The sequence below is a fragment of the Micropterus dolomieu genome, linkage group LG01 (assembly GCF_021292245.1).
Source record: "Micropterus dolomieu isolate WLL.071019.BEF.003 ecotype Adirondacks linkage group LG01, ASM2129224v1, whole genome shotgun sequence".
In the NCBI taxonomy this organism is placed as follows: domain Eukaryota; kingdom Metazoa; phylum Chordata; class Actinopteri; order Centrarchiformes; family Centrarchidae; genus Micropterus; species Micropterus dolomieu.
In genome coordinates this window covers 45043381-45058731 of record NC_060150.1, presented here as the reverse complement: position 1 = coordinate 45058731, position 15351 = coordinate 45043381, and the positions used below count along the sequence as shown (strand labels likewise).

At 38.6% G+C, this 15351-nt stretch overlaps 1 protein-coding gene across 3 annotated transcripts in view; it reads left to right on the top strand.

The window, feature by feature from the left end:
* The window catches only part of LOC123967344 (vasoactive intestinal polypeptide receptor 2-like), a 48946-nt gene extending 34849 nt beyond the window's left edge, over window positions 1-14097 (top strand). For all 3 annotated transcript variants that reach the window (XM_046043507.1, XM_046043451.1, XM_046043515.1), the window contains 9 exons: window positions 4041-4138; window positions 5739-5877; window positions 6580-6730; window positions 8106-8166; window positions 8739-8808; window positions 9906-9997; window positions 10680-10818; window positions 11423-11464; window positions 11556-14097. In XM_046043507.1, the coding sequence (XP_045899463.1) occupies window positions 4041-4138; window positions 5739-5877; window positions 6580-6730; window positions 8106-8166; window positions 8739-8808; window positions 9906-9997; window positions 10680-10818; window positions 11423-11464; window positions 11556-11729 (966 nt within the window). In that variant the 3' untranslated portion in view covers window positions 11730-14097. The remainder of the gene's footprint in view (window positions 1-4040; window positions 4139-5738; window positions 5878-6579; window positions 6731-8105; window positions 8167-8738; window positions 8809-9905; window positions 9998-10679; window positions 10819-11422; window positions 11465-11555) is intronic.
* The last annotated feature ends 1254 nt before the right edge of the window (window positions 14098-15351 follow it).

Below are 15351 nucleotides of genomic sequence, written 5' to 3'. Positions count from 1 at the left end.
TAAAGTTCAACATCGCTTTAATTCTTTGGTGTCAGAGAGGAAGACAGAAAGAGCGAGCGAGCCAGAGTTTATGGACAGAGGTGTGTTTGGACATAGAAGGCAGTGAGGCTGCAGCAGACCAAAGCCAGCAGGTCATCAGCTCCCAGCCAGACGGCCTGACAATCAAACTCAGGAATGAGACACTGATGCCAGGCTGTGACTGTCTGTTTGTGTATGTGTGTGCGTATTTATAGCGGACAGACCGAGAGTGGAAGACGTACTGAACCTCTTTATACTTAAGTAAAAGTAGTAATGCCTCAGTGGAAAAATACTCTGTTACTCTGCGTTCACTTCTTAAAGGCCCTTCTTAGAAGTTACAACAGATATTTCACATCGGAGATTTCTGCGGAAAAGTTGATGCCACATATTTCTGTTGCTAAAGAAGGATTTGTCAGTGTCAGACAACAGTTTTTTGATTATTCATGTTGCCAGGCCGCTGGCATGTGTTCTTGAATCACACCACACACACACACACACACACACCCCTGATGCAGCAGATTAGCTGAGTTTTAACCTCTTAATGATTAACAGCTTAGGGTGTTTTCTTTCCAACTTTAACTATAATTGTTGTGCACTCACTGTAATAATGAATATTTAATGTTATAGAGAATATCAGCAGCTTTAAAGTTAAAGAAATATGCAAATGTGTGGAAATTAGAAAGCAGTCGGGGTCAGTTGATGTACACCGATTAACTTTACGACCACCTGTTGGTCATAATTGTCTCCCTTTTGCCGCCCCAAAACAGCCCTGACCAGTCGAAGCCCTGACTCCACTGTGTGTGCGCTGTGTGTTCTGACCAGCATCAACGTTTTCCGCAGTCTGACCTACAATAGCTCGTCTGTTGGATCGGATCACGCGGGCCAGCCTTCGCTCTCCCCCTGTCAGGGGTCATAATGTTATGGCTGATCGGTGTACATTGACATGAAAATCCCCAAATCTGAAGATTGATGGATTTTTGTAAACCTTGTGAGAAGGAAGGAAAGACTAAAGCAGGATAGAACAGAGGGAACAAATGAAACAGATAAAAGGAAGAAACAAGGCAAGAGTTATAAAACAAAAACAAAGGACAGACAAAATGGGAGAAGGAAAAGCAGAGACAACGAAGGACAAGACAAAGGATGAAAAAAGAAATATGGAAAGAAGGACAGAGAGGAGAAAGTCTCCAGAAATGGAAATATTTAAGTAAAGTGTCTCGAGATGATGTAAGTACAGCAGCTGCAGAAGTGGATGTACAGCACTTTCAACTTCACTGTTTGTGTGTGAGTGCTCTTTGACATCGATCTTTATGAGGACCAGTTAAGAGTTTGTACCTTGCGAGTCACGATATCATTGCAAAGAGAGACATTTTGGCTGGTCCTGCTGTTTGAGGATAAAAATTTGGGGTTAAAGTTAGAATTAGTTTTAGATTAAAGGTTTTGTGTCAAATCTATAATGTCACGCTGTCGGATGTTCATGTTAAACATGGCCGAAGCTTCAAATAATGAGGTAAATATATTTAAAATAAGGAGACAGTTCTCCAGGGTCAGTTGCACGCAGCTCTATCCTCCTGGCAACCGCTACGCTCAGTCTGTCTATACCGCTCAGCGCGACACGCCGGCCTTTTGAAGTAGAATTTAAAGTTGTTCAATATGTCGCCAAGAAAGTGCTGCGTCAAACAAGTTTGGATATAGGCAGTATAAGATAGAAAATATAGAACTATAATATAAGGCTGGAAATGCAGCATTATAGGTCCCCTTTAAGGTAACAGCTGCGGTTTGTAGAGGTTTGTTTTTATTGTCAAGGTTAAGAATGGAGTTAGCTGCCGGGGGCATGCATGATGTTAATGAGGCTCCTCGCATATATAGAAGTACAAATGTGCTTGTTTAGAAATGAACATGTCAATGTGTAATAAGAGACTGTCCTCACCAGAAAAAAGACGTGTTAGGGACCAAGCAGTCAGGCGGGAGGAGTCACGAGAGAATTTTTATTTTCCCGAAAAATTTATGACAAGGTTTGGGCCTGTAAAAAAAAAAAAAAAGGTCAAATAAACGGAACATAACTTAAGCTTTGAACATAAGAAACTCAAAAATACAACTGACCTACTACAAGAGAAACAAAGGGGGCTTATATACTGGCTGATCAGACCAATTTTGACACACAGGGGGAGTCTGAAGAAGTATATAAACCCATCCTAAGGAAAAATGACAAACCACAGCGTTTTCCTTGACCTCACCAAACTGCGACCGTTTCACAACGTTAACCACTCACTTAACGTTGGTATGCATAGTTTTGGGAGGCATGCACAATGTTGACACATGCAAATGTTTCCATGCGAGTGTATTTAAATGTGGTTAACAGTAGGTGAAAAGGTTTACAGTTGGTGTACATTAATGTGCGCGTGCTCATGCACGGTCTAAATATATTTACTGAGAGAGTGCGTGAGTGTGTGAATGTCCAGTTAATCGCCAGATGGTGTGTCAGACGGGGGGAATGTTGTTTATAGATGACGAGAGAGCGATGAACGCCAGGCACCGACACACACACACACACACACAGAAATAGAGCAGTAATACACAACTCTAAAGTCCAGATCCATCTCTGTGTGTCGGCCTGAAGAGTTTATGGAGAGTTTGTGCTGTTTTGAAATAGACCAGACTCATCCTGAATCCTGCTCTTATTGTAAAAAAACGTCTCCACTCTTAAAAACCAGAAGCTCAATGAGTGCTGCTGTCTCGTCCTTCAGTCTCCTCGCTGTTGGGCGGTGTGGGAAAATGTGCCTGGACTTATGTGTGCTGTTTTAAAGGTAAAAGGAGGTTTTCAGGTACACTGAGAATACTTGTTTCTGATTGGCCACAGGGTTATTATTATTCCCTCCTCTTCAGCTCTCGAAATGACCACACAAGGCTCCTCCTGATCTCTTCAGTTACCAGGCTGCAGCTTTGTTTGCTTGTTGGAGAAGTAAACAATAATTGTTCACACAGCCATTTTATTTGTTTAATGTGTAGATTAACAAAACAGAGAGCAGCGCCTCCAAGTGGCTTCAACCGACTGCCTTTACTGAAGTTTTCTACTTTTACTCCATGACATCTATTTGACAGCTTCAGTCACCAGTTACTAGTTAATAGAAATCAACTATTAAATTACGATATATATTATTGTATTAGCTCCACCTTATCCAGCTGCACCATTAAATTGATGAACACATTAATGCATCTCTAATAATAATCCGGTAATATAATATATGTTCTTCTAAAATGGGCCATTCTGCATAATGAGTTTGTTTACTTTTGGTACTTTAATTTTGTGCCTATACTAACAGACTTTTACTTAAGTAATGCAGGAGTTTTATTGTAACAGAATATTTTTACACTGTTGTTATTACCTCCTTTACTAAAGTAAAAGTTTGAAGTACTTATTCTACCACTGCCTACAGTGTGTAGCTGTCATGTTAAGACCAGTTTAATCTGGAAAAAAGAGTTTGTTTACTTTTAATTTTTAAAAATTGAAGCTTGGGTTCTGTCCAAACACACTCCCAGGTTCGTCCATGAATTTGCGACTTAATTGATTGACACATTCACTATTTGAGCAGTTAGGTAAACATAGAAATGTGTACATTTACATTAAAATAAACATTTTTATATAAGTTTAGTTTATTGTGATGCTGAGCAAGTTTGAATGCTAGTAGTCTCTATTATCTTTTATGACCTGTATATCTTGTTTATTTCATCATTTTTATATAGGTTTATGTCTAATAAAGCTGTTTCTGATTCTGATGCAGGTCTTTCACTTGTAACAGAATAGTTTTACACTTTAGTATTGTTTTTACAGAAGTTAAAGAGCTGACTACACAACAGGAAAATATTGTTTGATTTGTATTTAAAGTGCTATTTGTATGTAATAAGATAGATTAATATAAAATTAAATCAAAGAATGCAATTAAAATGGCGAGCTTTGACCGTTAAGGAGCCTTTCAAGCCTTAGCTTTTCCTTCAACATTTATTTTCTGTGTTTGTGTGTCCAGCTGGTCTTCTACAAAGTGGTGAAGATACTGTCCACTCTGGGCCACAGCCTGACCCTCATCTCTCTGCTCACCAGCACCATCGTCATCTGTTTGTTCAGGTAGACACACGTACACCACACACACCGCCCGCCATTCACACGACCACGCCGGTTAAACAAGTGAGACAAGGTGTTCAAACTGAGATTCTTTTTCGCAGATGCTCGGTGCATCTTCAGGTATCTCAGATAAATAAATACAGTTTGTGTGCACACAGACAAACGCATCTTTTTCAAATAAGCCAGAGCGACGGCTTTGTGTTCTAACAAATTAGGTAAAGGTTAATGTCCTTTGTTTATGCCTTTATAGAACCAATCGCAATGTTTGTTTACAAGAACTTCCTGGTAGAAAATATACAATTTAATTGCAGCGATATGATGAATGTTTTCTTTTTTCATGATGTTATTTCAAAGTGTTTACATCTCATTCATCTAAAATGCATGTTGTATGCTTTCATATAATATTAATAACAACACTTTCACTCAAATGAATTTGGAGACCTAATTTTCCTAAATGAAAGCTTGAGCTTATCCAAAACTAGATCATGCTTTTGGGTGGATTTGATTTATCAGGGACGTTAGCAAAGCAACATAGTAAATACGTCAGATAGGTCGGATCACTGTGTTTAAATGTTGCAGTTAGGCTCAATCCCCACCTCCCCCAATCTGCATGTCTAAGTATCCTTGAGCAAACCCTAGGAGCCCCAAATTTCTGTGTGGATATGTATGAATGTTCGGCTGTGGATCACTTTCTGTCTGTAATATAAATGTATACTCAAAATATCTTTTATTGCGGTATAAACTAGCTATATTTTCATATCTAGCTGTGAAACTACAAAAAAATTAACACAAACGTCTGTCTTAAGTCTGAAAACTAATAATAATAATAATAATATAATCTGTTGAATGGATGTGTTCAGTGCTCCATGGTTGCTCCACAGTCTGCAGAATAAGAGGTAAGTCATTATAAATATCTTCCCCAACAACTGGTTGAATGTTGCCGCAGATGTGATGATTCTGTCTGGGAAAGAGAGTTTCAAGAGCATCGATGTCAAGGTTGCATCAAGAATGGTTTCAAGATCTGCTCGTTTTAAACATCCCTCACACGTAAGACATCAAAAATGACCAATTATCATTTAGTTAATTATAACTCACCTGGCAGAAACAGTATCTTAAGCTCACATGTGTTTCTCCCCCATGTGAAGTAAATTAATTAAAGTATTTTTTTTTTCTATGCAAACACAGATAATTAAGGTTATTTTAATGAAAATGTATGATGATGGTCGACAGTTTAGAGTCGTCTCCCACATTTACTGAGGAATACATCAGGCTTGCTGTGCAAAGGTGTTAACCTTAGAACCTAACACTTTCAGGATTTGTTAAGGATTTACTCAGGATATATAATATAAACCTCAGTAGACTCTCTTAAACACATGAATGTCTCCTAACACACAGAGTACTCAGGGAGATAACAGCGTGTTGTAAAAATGTGTGATGAAAGCTGCAGCTCAGTCTGGATCAGCTCCAGCGGTTCACTCGGCTGCTATCAGCATGTTTAGATACCACATCTTTCAGTGGATTCACACCCCGACACCCTCTGTAAACACACTTCTACACATTCCTCTGTGTGTGTGTGTGTGTGTGTGTGTGTGTGTACATGCAGGAGGCTGCACTGCACGAGGAACTACATCCATCTGAACTTGTTTGTGTCGTTCATGCTGCGAGCCGTGGCCGTGCTGGCCAAGGACACGCTGCTCTTCTCAGCTGATGAAAACACAGACTGCAGCACGCAGCCATCGCTGGTGACTTCATGCACACACACATTTATTTTTACCGTTCCTAAGAGGAGCTTTCCTAAAATGCAAATAGACAGTCTAATATGATCTAATACAATTAGTTTGAACCATATGTATATGTATTAATATGTATATGTGTGTTCGTATATATATGTAAATATAAACACATACAGTGTACATATATGTATATAGATATATGCATGTGTATATGTATATACAACGGACAGTATATATGTGAATATATTGTATGTATGTATATATATATATATATATGTACAGTATGTATATGTTAATATAGATATACAAGTATGTGTATCTGTATGTATTTACATACAGATACACATAACTGTTTAGCTTGCCTTTTTATTTCTTCCTATACGGCTGCTTGTATTCACTTTACTACTTTATTATTTTTATTCTTTTCTAATTGAAATTATTGTTATATTATTATTATATGAATATTTGTTTATGTGTACTATGGAGGGGCCTACCACTGAATTTCATTGTGCAAATCTGTATAATGACAACAGTTCCTTCAAGCTTTACTGTGTTCTCTATAAAAACCAGGAGAATCTTTGTCTTAGTATCTAAATTCAATATTTAATTATTCGTCTTCTTGATTCATGTCTTAAAAAACATTTCACATCATTACATTCAGCTTTACTGTTGTTGCATGTGAGTGTAATGAAAACAAATATGTTGTTGTAGGTGGGCTGTAAGGCCAGTCTGGTGTTCTTCAACTACTTCATCATGGCCAACTTCTTCTGGCTGCTGGTGGAGGGTCTCTACCTGCACACGCTGCTGCTCGTCATCCACAACTACTCCATCCGCCTCTCCATCTACATGCTCATCGGCTGGGGTAGGCAGCTCAACAGCAGGAGCTTGGGTCTTTCTTAGTGTGGTTCTGAATATATTTCTCTAACCACGTTGATGGCTGAAATCAGGGGATTCGTACAGCCTGTTTCCAGCAGGGCGAGCACGATTTGTAGAAAGTATTTGAAATCATGGAAGTTATTCACAAATATTCTGCAACGCATACCAATATTTTAATTTTTCTTTAATTATATATTACAATAGTTTAGTTATGAATAGTTAATTAGGGCCCGAGCACGAAACGTGTGAGGTCCCTGTTGTTAAAACAGTTATTTATATGACTTCAGTGTAAATGCTCAGATCTGTACCAAACTCTACATGGTCAATAACAGCCCCATCCTGAAAACATCTACATGAAAATATTCACTCAACGTCATAGCGCCACGCACTGGTAAAAGGAAGTAAGCTGTTTCTAACAAAACATGGCCGCCTCACACCTCGACGCACTACACGTGCAAGGGCCCGCCCAACGCTGCTTGTTGTTATTTTTCTTGTCTTGATCATTTTTTATATGATGTACAGTACATCATATATAATAGTACATATATAATAAGATTTAAAAGATTAAAACCGTCTGACTTTATTTCCCACCAGTGGCAGCATCAGAAAAAAAACTAACGGCAACTAACAAAGGGAACACACAGACTAAAATACACAAGTGATAACAAGACACAGGTGAAAAGAGAGGCCCAGACAATCAAACAGGCGGGGAAACACACAAAGACAGGAAGTAAAGTAACACAAGACTGATGAGGAAGGATGCTTTCAAAATAAAACAGGAAATAATAAACAAAAACCATGACAAATATGAAGTTATAGCCAGCAGCTTGTTAGCTTAGTCTAGCATAGACTTGAAACGGGAAAACAGCAATCCTGGCTCGGGCTAAAGGTAAATTTATCCTCCTACCAGCAGCTCTAAAGCCCACTAAGTTATATGTTACACTTTGTTTGTTTGATTTGTTCTACGCTAACTAGCTGCTGGCTGTAGCTTCATCTTTACCACACGGGGACATGAGAGTGGTACCGTACAAAAACACTCTTACATTGACACGTGCACAGACAGACAGACAGACATCATCATGCTGGTGAAGCAGATCAGTGTATTGCAAGAAAAGTCTGGTCTTAAACAGTCTCCTGGCCTCTCAGTCCCGTTCTGTCTCAGCTGCTGCCACCTTCTTCCACCATCCATCACCACTTAACCAACGCTTCCTCTTACTAATGCATTTCCATTTAGCGCCAGCTGTTTCATGTACCTGTGTGTGTACAGTAGTCGTCATAGTTCCTGCGTGGCACCTTGTGTGGATGTTCTGTGTCTGGCAGACGGAGAATCTAAACAGACTTTTCTCTCCTCTGTCTCCCAGGAATCCCTTTTGTTTTCATGGTTGCGTGGATCATATGTAGGATAAACATGGAGGACACGAGGTGAGTGTGCACGTCCTGCTCTGCACAGCTGCAAAATGTTTGCATTTTAATAAACAACCTTCTTGTTTATTAAAATGCAAACACTGTTGTCAGCCACTAGAGGCTGACAACCTCTAGATTTCATGAAATTATATTAAGTGTTGCTTCCCTTCACAGTATAAATAGGATTACAGTATGAGTATGTTCATATGTCTGAAAGGGATCTTTGATTCTTTGTAATATTATCTTGACTTTTCTTCTAAAAAAAATCTTGCTAACTTGAACCTTTGCTAGCATGAATGTACTCTCATTCATTTGTGGCTCCCACATGAATCAGATTTACTCGCTCACCCTTTTGCCTGCCTTCGAGTTTGACAACCACTAATTTGACCAATGAGGCCCATTGGTTCCCCAAAAGAAAACATTTTTGGGGAACCTTTAGACAATAGACATTTGGTGTTTTGAGACGGTCCTTTGATGGTTGTTGAAGGCATTATAGCAGCTTGTTAGTTTACTTATAGAGGAAGCCAGCTCTGGTTTTACAAATACTAAAAAACTATAAAAACTTCACAGATTTATTTTCTTATTTTCAGGTGTTGGGAGATGAACGACAACCCTGTCCCCAATAGACTGATCGACTGGCCCATCGTGGCATCTGTCATTGTGAGTTTTGCTCCAACATCTTATCATAATACTGTAATTTTTTAAAGAGTTCAGTAACTTTTTTTATTTAAAAAATGCACATTTTATATTATCAACTAAAGCACTTCATTGCAGTTGGAATTTATAATAATAACTATAACTATAAATAAATAACTATGAAACATATACAGTAGATTCACAAAACTATATAACAATTAACATTCAGCATCTTTTTTTGTGTGACTTTAATCAACCAGCTGTGTAAACTCAACAGTAACATCTGGAGACATTTTAATAACTTAATATGATATCTCAGTGCATGTGCGTCGGTCTTTGGCATCACATCTAAAAACAGAGATAACGTTTAGATACCGTTCAATCATTCAGCAGTTTGTTTCTAAACATGTTTGCAAGCAGATGATTAGTCAGAACACCAAAGCAAGATGTGGCGCTTGTGCCGCGGTAATAATGACGTATGTCAATGTCAAAACACTTTTATAAAAACATTATACATTAATATTTTCTACTTTCAATTACTTACAACATCTGCCCTGATCATAAATACCAAATAATCATTAATTTTCAGAATTTAACCCTTTAAATAACAGTTTGTTTACACAGTGCCCTTGTTTTTCTTAATGGCGAAAACAAAAACAAGTTTTAAAAAATGTTTAATGAATGCAAAGTGGATGTTTTAGAGCCTGGTATATGTCAAAGATTAGGACAAACATTGACTTTCATGCACTTTTTTGTGCTGTGTCATATTACAAAGAAATATAGCTCTGGAGATGTTAAGGGACAAAAGAAAACTGCAATAAAACAATTATACATTAATATTATTTTCCACTTTCAGGGACTTAAATCTTTTGACCAACATCTGCCCTGATCATAAACACCAAATATTCGTGTATTTTTCATCATTTTAACCCTTTTAATGCCAGTTTGTTTACATGATGCCACTGTTTTTTTAAAAATCAGTTCTCTAAAAAGACGTCACTGGGATAAATTTCGTTGTTGTACTTTTACGATTTCACGTATTCTAAATTAGATCTTTGTGGTGTTGAAGACAGACATTTACTAACGGGGCTCTTTCTCCCTGTTTTGTGTTTCTCTACAAGATCAACTTCATTATCTTCATCAGCATCATCCGCATCTTGGTGCAGAAGCTGCGCTGCACTGACGTCGGAGGAAATGAGCAATCGCAATACAAGTACGCTCCCAGAACACCAGGACAGATTTTACCTTTTATTTATTTGATTTTTACATTACGTTAGGCAACCATGGTGATAGCGCAGTACCTAAGACACATACTTTTGGCATGGGAGACGTTGGTTTGATTCCCGCTGCGACACATCCACCATGTGTTTCTGAGCAAGACACTTAACCCCTAGTTGCTCCAGAGGCGTGCGACCTCTGACATATATAGCAATTGTAAGTCGTTTTGGATAAAAGCGTCAGCTAAATCACTAATTAATTATCAAATATAAATAATACATTTAAATAAACATAAAGTCCACCTCACTCAGTCTTCGTTCTATGCCAGATGTGACTGTTACTAATCATACAATAAGCATGAAATATTCTGACATACTTTGGCTGTAAATGCAGTTTTTGGTTTTAAAAATGTAAATGTAGTGTCTTGTTTGTTGCTACTAGAGAACACTGTGGGTTACAATAAACAATGTCCTGTTACTGTTAGCAAAGACCTGAATGCTTCTGGTAATTAAAACCAGATTTTTTTTTTTAATAAACACAGTTTCCTACATTTTTGAAAATGCACTAAAAAAAAAAGTCAATAACTGAAGCGCTTGAAAACACTGTTTGCACAGTACTGTGTGTTACTTTAGCTGTGGGTTCCTGATGTCTGCGCACCTCTGTCTTGTGTTCTGTAGACGCCTGGCTAAGTCCACCCTCCTGCTGATCCCTCTGTTTGGGATAAACTACGTGGTGTTCGTGTACCTGATGAAGCCGGCGGACAAAACCATGAAGCAGATCAAGATCTTCTTTGAACTTGGCCTCGGATCATTCCAGGTAAACATATTGTTGGGTTGTGGCTTCTGTCCGCAGAGCACTTCCAGATATTATTACAGTAACCAAAGCATACTGTGGACCTCTTTGTACTTTCTGAGGTATGTCGAATAGATCGTTTGTTGTCTTGGAGGTGAACCAGGAATAAAGACAGAACTTTTACAATATTTAATAGACCGGATCCTCTTCATTGATTGTTAAAGGGTTTTATTTAGAAGTCGTAAAAGTAGATGAACAGTATGATCTGTAAGACATTTCCTGAAGCAGTTTGTCCACATTTGGACCGACATGAACTCTTTTTATTGTTTGTTTTTGTCTTAATTTGTTTTTCATTTGTGTTCATCTCTTGGTCACTTTGAGGCTTTTAAAGGTCTGACTTTAAACCAAATCTGATGCTCAAATGTTCAGTTTTTAAGTGCAGATGCCCTCTAAAATGTTAATGTTTTGTAGGTAATATACAGTTGAAAACAAAAACTTGAAAGTTATTGTCAGGAGCCTTTTTGTTAGTACAGAATGTGCCGTTTTATTTTCAAATTGAAGCTCGTTTTGCAGAACTATAAGATGATGCTTAATCAGTAACAGTTGTGAATGTGTGTGTGTGTTTTAGGGTCTAATTGTGGCTATCCTCTACTGTTTCCTAAACAGCGAGGTGAGTCTACTCACACAGGTTTCCAGACATAATTTAGTGAATTAAATTCTCGACTTCACAGACACTAAACTCTTTGTTTGTGTATAAAAAGGTACAGAGCGAGCTGCGGAGGACGTGGAGGAGTTTATCTCTCAAGCGTTACGTGGGACGGGAGTACCAGCTGCACGCCATGTCAGTGAGCCGAAACGGCACCGAAAACTCTTCTCAGTTTCCCAGGAACTCCAGAGCCCAGTCCATCCTGCAGACTGAGACCACCATGCTCTGACCAGGGAGAGAGATTGGCCTGTTTAAGTAAAGACATCCACAACTGATGCTCATATTTAGAGCGACTCAGACGAAGTTCAAAGTCTTACTCTAGGACACTTTTATTGACATATCGCAGAAGTTTCTGAGGACTTCTGGTCGGACGGTGTATGCCTCCTGAAGATTTTTAACATCACTGCCCTTACAATGGTCTTCAACATTTTTTCAGTTCGTGACACAAATGAAACAGTGCCTGTTGAAACAATGCAGAACAACATAAACATAACACAAATATATATTCTCAGTTGTTAGATATTTCTAGGAGACAGCTGAGTGTATCAACTGCAGCGCTGTTGTTTTCATGCCAGCAGCAGATATATCATCTTTTTTAGGAAGGTCTTCAGCATTTACCAAAAAGATTACAAACATGCCCTAAAGAATTTATGCACAAGTATTATGATTTTACAAATGACTAAAAAAACGACATGTGGTGGAGAATTTTTAGATTTTGATGATTGTTTTTGAATTACAGTAAAGTGCAATTTATACTTCTGTGTCAAATCGACGGCGTAGCCCTGTAGCCTACACCTACGCCGTCCCCTGATGTGCACCTCCTTCAAAATGTAACTACACGTCAAGTCGACGCAGACTGTAAGGTCTTTGATTGGTCGGCTGGGTAGCCTCGCAATGCCTCCAAGCCGACCGGAAGTACCCCGCGCTTTAAAGTAACATTTACTAACGGCCAAAACGGCGGCTGTAACACAGTGAATCAATATATCTGACCGTCACAACCCGGGCAAAATGACTCATTTCGCTATCAGACTTGTGATCCATTCGGCCAGTAACATTTGAAAAGACTACACCAGCAGCTAAACCGGAAGTTAGCCTGCTCGACCAGCAAAAGTCAACACCGTGGACGCTGTAGCGCTACTGCCGACTAGCGTTTGGGGGTGTAATTGCAGAATGACGGACAGACCTACACACAAGTATAAATGCATGGATGTACCTACGCCGTAGGCTACGCATGTAGACCCTACGCAGGAGTATAAATGGGCCTTAAGTCCAAGGGTGCAGACTAGGCAGACCTGATACCACGTTTATTTCACGTTGGATATTAACTACGGATTTGGAATTAAATGTTCCTGTCAGTCTCCTGTTGGTGATTTTAAGTAAGACATGATGCCACAGTGGTTCCCAACCTTTTTGGCTTGTGACCCCTTAAAGCCAATTTATACTTCTGCGTCGAGTCGACGCCGTAGGCTACATGCCGTCCTGAGCATTTGTGCGTTGGTGTCTGCGTCGCTCTGCAATTCCAACACCAAAACGTTAGTTGGCGGTGGTTTCTATGTTCCACTGTGTTGAGTTTCTTCTTCTTCGTTGCTGTAGGCTACTACAAACAATGGCGACTGAAACTGATCGATGTTGAACAGCAGTCATTTTTTACCAAATTACCAAAAACAGAAATGAGCATCGGACTTAATTTGGAAATGGCGGTGAAGAAGGACAAGCTGGAAATTCGTATTAGGAAATGTGATGATATCAAGCCGCCCAATCACAGTTCTTGCGGTCTGTGTTGTGTAGTTACATTTTTGGGAGGTACGTGTCAGGCTATGGTGTAGTGTACGTAGCAGATGTATAAATTGGCCTTTAAAATAAGCTACTTGTTTTTTTTTAACAGTTGTTACAGTATAAACAATCCAGTTGTTCAAGAAAAAAAGCTTTATGTAGCAGAAATACATTTCATGCTTTCCTCCGCCGGTCAATCATCTCACAACCCTTCAGATTTAGTTTGCAATCCCTTGTTTGCGTCCCGACCCCCATCTCCAGATGATAAAGAGCATTTTCATCTTGGAGTTGGGACTCATGTAAATAATGATTGTCCATTAATGTTTTTGTTTCATTGTTTATTTTATAACATGTATGTTTTTCTGCCAAAACACCACTGTGACCACTGTGTCTCTTGGGTCTGGGTGTCCAAAACTGTAGAACATTATGAACTCTTCAATATAGGAGAATTATTGCTTTTAAATGAATATACATGAATGAGTTAAATGCACTTCCACAGTCCACACTTTAATTAGGGAGCATCTTCCATCATATCACAATCCTGAACTATAAACTGACGACATGTGAAATTCAGTTACATGAAGAATATCTGCAAACAGACAGATCGGTCTGACCCTTTTCTGGGTTTCAGTTCTACTTAAAAACAGCCAAAAACATACCTGCCTTGTACAAAGAATGATTGTTTTGTCTTTTCTGTCTTGTTATTTACACAGTTGAGTGCATTAATGTTGATTATGTACATGAGAGGGAGATGTGTAAGCTTTTGAACACAACTGTAAACCTGGGACTCCGTATGTTTTATGTATAAAAGCTTTAATCAAGGAGACTGAGTCATATTTGTTCTTTCTCCTGCATTGTGCAGTATGCGTATATTATAAAATATGTTTGATGAATATGTCTATATCTATTGCTGTTTTTGGCAATTATTCTTTCGCAACATGTAAAGAAATAACTGAAGAGTTGGAGGCAAAGAATGGGACAAGTTTAATCACCGCTCTAAATTAATGCACAGTAGAAACAGTACTGAATACGTCACCAGTCAGCTCTTACAGTCTTACCTTTTTTGTCCGGTTTTAGTGGCTGCGATATGAAGATATTGCTCTAAAGTTTACTAATAAAGAAAAAGAAGCCAGACTTACTCATGTATTATGATGCATCATGCTCACATAATTAATTAAATTTCAAAAAGTAATTGCCAAATATGGATATTTATGTATGCCTTGCTAAATCTAAGGCAGTCTATTCTAAGATCCCTGCAATAAATAGCTTCATGAAGGTAATGTCCTGTTTGAGGTGCTTATACTTTAGCTTTATGATTATTTTGGAGGCTGTAGTTTGTGGTGCTGTCAAATAATTGTGTGTTTACTGAGAGGTGTTTTTACATCAATGAGGGTAGACTAATAGATTCTGAGAAACACACATAAACGTTTGTCCAACATACATTTTTACAGACTACATATCCTTTAAGTATGTAAAGCTGGGCTATCTTTCTTCGTGATAATTTTGGTCTTTACTGGAGTAAGATATGGAGTTTATATATTCAGTTTTCTAAATCTACCACAAACTGAAAAGAAAACCACTGGTTTAAACTCTGCATCTACGCACACACTTTTCTGTCCTTATCTAGTGTTCTTGTTTCCATTGGCAAGAGTAAGCGCTGCTGTGTGTGTTTATCTGCAGTGGACAGCTCACACTGACCCGCGCTATCAGACGCCGGAGGTCAAAGAGAGAGCAAGTTGCTGCACTTGTAAATAGAAGAAAACAAACTCAAGTGTGAAACTAATTTATTGTTGGTAGACTGTGTTTTTCTTTTGGAGAAGGGGTGATATTTACTTTGGAGAAATGCAGAAATGCGAAGCATTTCTGAGAGATATGCGTTATCTGGTCGTTTGTAAAGGTAAAAGTCAGTCAGCAGAGCCACAGACAGACTGATGACAGGCTAACTTAAATGGGAAAAGAGGAAATACTTAAATAACAACGTTTCTTTTCTCCTGGGAAATGTTTTATAAATTCATGTAGTCGGTGCTCACAGGTCAGTATTAGCTCAGGGACTGAAAAAAGAGCACTGTGATGTTAAT